Source organism: Clupea harengus, chromosome 16 (genome assembly GCF_900700415.2).
Source record: "Clupea harengus chromosome 16, Ch_v2.0.2, whole genome shotgun sequence".
NCBI classification, from domain to species: Eukaryota; Metazoa; Chordata; class Actinopteri; order Clupeiformes; family Clupeidae; genus Clupea; species Clupea harengus.
Window position 1 is genome coordinate 4267802 of NC_045167.1, and position 5000 is coordinate 4272801.

General features: G+C 44.8%; 1 protein-coding gene across 1 annotated transcript in view; it reads right to left on the reverse strand.

Annotated features, from left to right (window-relative positions):
* The window catches only part of pdzrn4 (PDZ domain containing ring finger 4), a 20360-nt gene that overhangs the window by 14622 nt on the left and 738 nt on the right, over window positions 1-5000 (reverse strand). The window contains exon 2 of the mRNA XM_042710109.1: window positions 3268-3370. Within this exon, the coding sequence (XP_042566043.1) occupies window positions 3268-3370 (103 nt within the window). The remainder of the gene's footprint in view (window positions 1-3267; window positions 3371-5000) is intronic.

Below are 5000 nucleotides of genomic sequence, written 5' to 3' on the forward strand. Positions count from 1 at the left end.
CTTACACACTTCCCATCCATCCTTACACACACACACACACACATACACACACACACACACACACACACCCCTCCCCAACAAGCACCCATCCACTCGTCCACACCCTGTTCTACACCAGCGCCTCGGGCAGACTGTGCCAGCATGCATGACAAGTGTCTGCGTTTACATGAAGCATTGCCGCATCGTAAGTGTGTGTGTGTGTGTGTGTGTGTTTCTGTGTGTGTGCGCACGTGTATTGGTGTGTGTGTGTGTATGTGTGCCTGTGTGTGTGTCGAGAGAGAGGGGGAGTGATTTGCATCAGCGGAGTGCAAAAGACCCCAGGGGCATGCTGGGATATCTCTGGCTAATATCAGCACATTCCGGCGTGATCTATTCCACTCACCAAAGCCCTAAACAAGGGAGACATATTTCATCGGGAACCAGCCGCCTTGTCAATAAAATCCCACCGCGGTGTTATTTGTCATTGCCAGATTTTGTGTGGTTTAATATTGATTTTTCTACCAGCTTAGGTAAAGCTGAACAATAACTCAAGTTTCCCCAAATCAAACATTCATTGTTCAGCCCTTGCATATGTGAAATATGATGGAGGAATATGACAAACACTGAACCCCATAAACATCCATCTGTGTGTGTCTAAACACCCAGACGTATACGCTAATATTGTCGCAGTGTTGGCCGTACATGTGTCTGGGATTTTGAATGCTAGTCCTATCCAAGATGTTCTGCAGTGAAAGAGATTAAAGGTATTTGTGCCTGACACTCAACTCAAATGGAATGTGTGTGTGTGTGTGTGTGTGTGTTTATGTGTGTGACAGAGAGTGAGTGAGAGAGAATGAGAGTGAGAGAGACATAGAGAGTATGTGTGTGTGTGTGTGTGAGAGAGAGAGAGGGATAGAGAGAGAGAGAGAGAGAGAGAGAGAGAGAGTTTATGCTACAGATGAGGATACATGATGGACAGCTGGGAGGTACGGTGTCTCACATGTGGCAAAAAGCTGTCCAGGCATGAAATGGAATGGGCTGTCATGGGAGATACTGTACTGAGAAGAGGAGGCTTAGGCTGATAAAGAGGTGTTTGGGAAAGAGATGAAGCCTGAAGGTTTAGAGTGGGATATCTCTAATGGGCTGATGCAGTGGATGTGGAGAGATACATGTGGACTTACCTACCAAACACACACACACACACATGCACGCGCACACACACACACACACACACACACACACACACACACACACACACACACGCACACACACACACACACACACACACACACACACACACACACACACACACACACACACACACACACACACACACACACAAACATACACACACACACACACACACACACACACACACACACACACACACACACACACACACACACACACACACACACACACACACACACACACACATAGGTTCACTGCTAAAAACACATTCTACTTCCCTCTCTCTATCGCTGAGATTTTCCTGTGCTTACATCCAATCAGATTCCTGACTTTTACATTTTTGCAGACGATACAGATACTGTATATAAATATATATATATATATATATGTGTTAGTGATGATATATTTATTCCGTTATTTGTTTCACTTCTTTTCAATATTTATTATTGTATTAATTGTATTAATATGTATTAATTATTAATCATTAGTAATCATTTCACAGGCAAAAGTCTGACTACCAATGTCAACACATACATTTTCATTAGTGATGTCAGTATCAGGATTTGATAAATGTATGATAACATGGATGCCATTTTTCATTTCATTCAGTAACATCCCCCAGTTTCAATCCTACCAGACAATCATAACAGACAGACATATACACTCACACACAAACACACACACACATACACACAGGCATGCATGCACACACACACACACACACACACACACACACACACACACACACACACACACACACACACACACACACACACACACACACACACACAGGAACAGACACGCATACATACACATGCACGCACCCGCACACACACACACACACACACACACACACACACACACTCATACACACGCCCTGCTGTGAGAGGAATGCAAATTATGTGCAAATAAGGCCAGACATGGAACTCTAATCACTGCATTACATCTCACTCATGTCTTTATTGGCTCGCCGTGTGTGTGCCCACGAGCGCTGAGGGGATGGACAGGGAGCACACTTAAGCGTGTGTGTGTGTGTGTGTGCACACTTAAGTGTGTGTGTGTCCACGAGCACTGAACAGGGAGCACACTTAAGCGTGTGTGTGTCCACGAGCACTGAACAGGGAGCACACTTAAGCGTGTGTGTGTGTGCCCACGAGCACTGAGGGGATGGACAGGGAGCACACTTAAGCGTGTGTGTGTCCACGAGCACTGAACAGGGAGCACACTTAAGCGTGTGTGTGTCCACGAGCACTGAACAGGGAGCACACTTAAGCGTGTGTTAATAGAAGAGGAGCTCTGCCTCACCGCTGCAGCAGGCAGCTCTTCCTCTTCCTCACCGCCTGCGGTGGAGTTCAACAGCAGACCAGGAAGCGCTAGAGTCTCACAAAAGACAGCTTCCTGTCAAAGCAACACTACGCAAACATGGTGCCACTTTTTGAGGTGTGTTTGTAGAAGCAACTACTTTGGGTGGTGACGATGATTTCCTTACAGCCACAGGAGGTAGTTTTTATTTTCTTCACTACCTGCAGTGGAGTTGTTTTCACAATTGATAGCTGTCTGTGAGTTGTTGACTCTGCTGAAAGGTGTGTGCAAACGCCTCACACTGTGACTGAATGGGAGAGAACCTCCATGTTGATGAAAACCATGATGTCTGAATGTGTACAGTGGCTCACTCTGCCACTCTGTGCAATAACCCCATAGAGAGAGAGACAGAGAAAGAGAGAGAGAGAGACAGATAGAGAGAGAGAGACAGAGAGAGAGAGAGAGAGAGAGAGATAGATAGAGAGAGAGAGAGAGACACAGAGAGAGAGAGAGAGAGAGATTCCATATATGTGCATGTCTGAATGCATACAGTGGCTCACTCTCACTCTCACTCTTGTGCGAGTATAATGACGCAATGTTTCCTATTGCACCTTTACATGCAGAGTTACAACATACCTGTTTGTATGTGACTGTGTTGTCATGTGAGTGGTGGAATTGAAATGCCCATGTGTGCATTTATGTATCAATGTCTAGGTATGTGAGTGTGTGTGTGTGTGTGAGAGAGATAGATAGAGAGAGAGAGATGTGTGAGTTTGTGTGTTTGAGAATTTTCACCTCATACTCAAATTCTTCTGTCCTCTCCACCTCTGTTTGCCCATTGGACAGATACTCTGGACACTCAAAATACTCCTGCTCCATGGTGTGGATGGAGTGACAGCTGCAGAGAGAGAAAGAGAGAGAGAAAGAGGGGGGGAAGAGAGATAGAGGGGGGGAAGAGAGAGAAAGAGGGAGAGATAGAGGGGGGGCGAAGAGAGAGGCAATGAACCAACAAAATATTGCATTCATTTTTGTTAACGTGAAGTTGTATTAACATACGGCTCTTTAGAATATATACTCCATTGATTTGAATGGAGCCATCTCAACATTCAAAGGTGCGATATTTCTTCATAATGACCGCTGCAAAAAATATGAATGACCACTGCCATTGGCAACAGGTTTTGTGCTTCTAATTCACATCTTTCATATCATTCCGCAAGTAGTCGGTTCACTAATCCGAATCTCATTCTAATTTGAAGTCAGCAAGTAATACGTTGCCACGCAACAATTGAAACTTGCGTGTCGGGGGTCCTGTTCGCTGTGTCAGGATTGATTTATTTTCCAATACTGACTGGCAGACTACTCTCTGTTATTTGGGTTATAGGTTTAATCATGACCTGATCAGATTGTCCTGGTCACATTGAGAATGTTACAGTTTATATCCTGCAGTCATGCCCACAAAGCTTGTCAAATTAGTGTGTGTGTGTGTGTGTGTGTGTGTGTGTGTGTGTGTGTGTGTGTGGGTGTGGGTGTGGGTGTGGGTGTGGGTGTGGGTGTGTGTGTGAGAGAGTGACACTATGGGGAGAGAGAACAGAATACAAAAGAACATTGAGAAAGAAATCAGAGAAAATTAGGTGGAGATTTACAGTTTGGTCACACACCAAAAAATCTTGTAGATAAACAATGACGGCTTCTCCATTTTTTTCTGCCAATATTGGTTCTCCATGCATATCAGAGGCTCATAATTAAACCTCTCAGTAGAGCCTCCAAACAAACTCATAAATCCATCTTCCTGATCAGGCCCTGGCACTGGATACCACTGTGTGTCTTCCACGCTTCATAAATCTTTCATTTATTATATTCGTTCTGTCTTTATGAGATGGTTCCAGCACTGTTTCTGGTCTTTTTCTCATAACACACGCTGGGTCATGTTAGTCTTGTAAAATCTTATCTGTCTCCCTTTCCCTCTCTTTCTCCTCCCTCCTCTCTCTCTCTCTCTCTCTCTCTCTCTCTCTCTCTCATTTTCTTTGCGTGTGTCTGTCTGTATGTAGCTCTGTGTGTGTGTGTGTGTGTGTGTGTGTGTGTGTGTGTGTGTGTGTGTGTGTGTCTGTCTGTGTATATGTGTGTGTATATGTGTGCATATATGTGTGTGTGTGTGTGTGTGTGTGTCTGTGTGTGTGTGTGTACATGTTACATGTTATCAGAGAATGAGCAGCGCAAATGGTTTACATTTTACATGGCAGTTTGATGTGATTTTTGCGGAGCCTGTTGAGGACTGTAAAGAGCGTGAGGATATACGTTGCACAGCGCGTTGAGGACTGTAAACAGCGTGGGGATAAACGTCCTCCATTGGCTTTAATCACCCTGTAAAACAGGAAAGGCACGGAACAGCCTGCCGCTATCACATGCCAGAGTTGGCACAACATCCTCTCATTGATGTGGAGATAGAAGGTTCTGCACTCTACGGTGATTCTAGAGTGTTCCACTGAGAACTGAGAACACAGGCTACTAAAAAGCAGTGGCGGCACTTA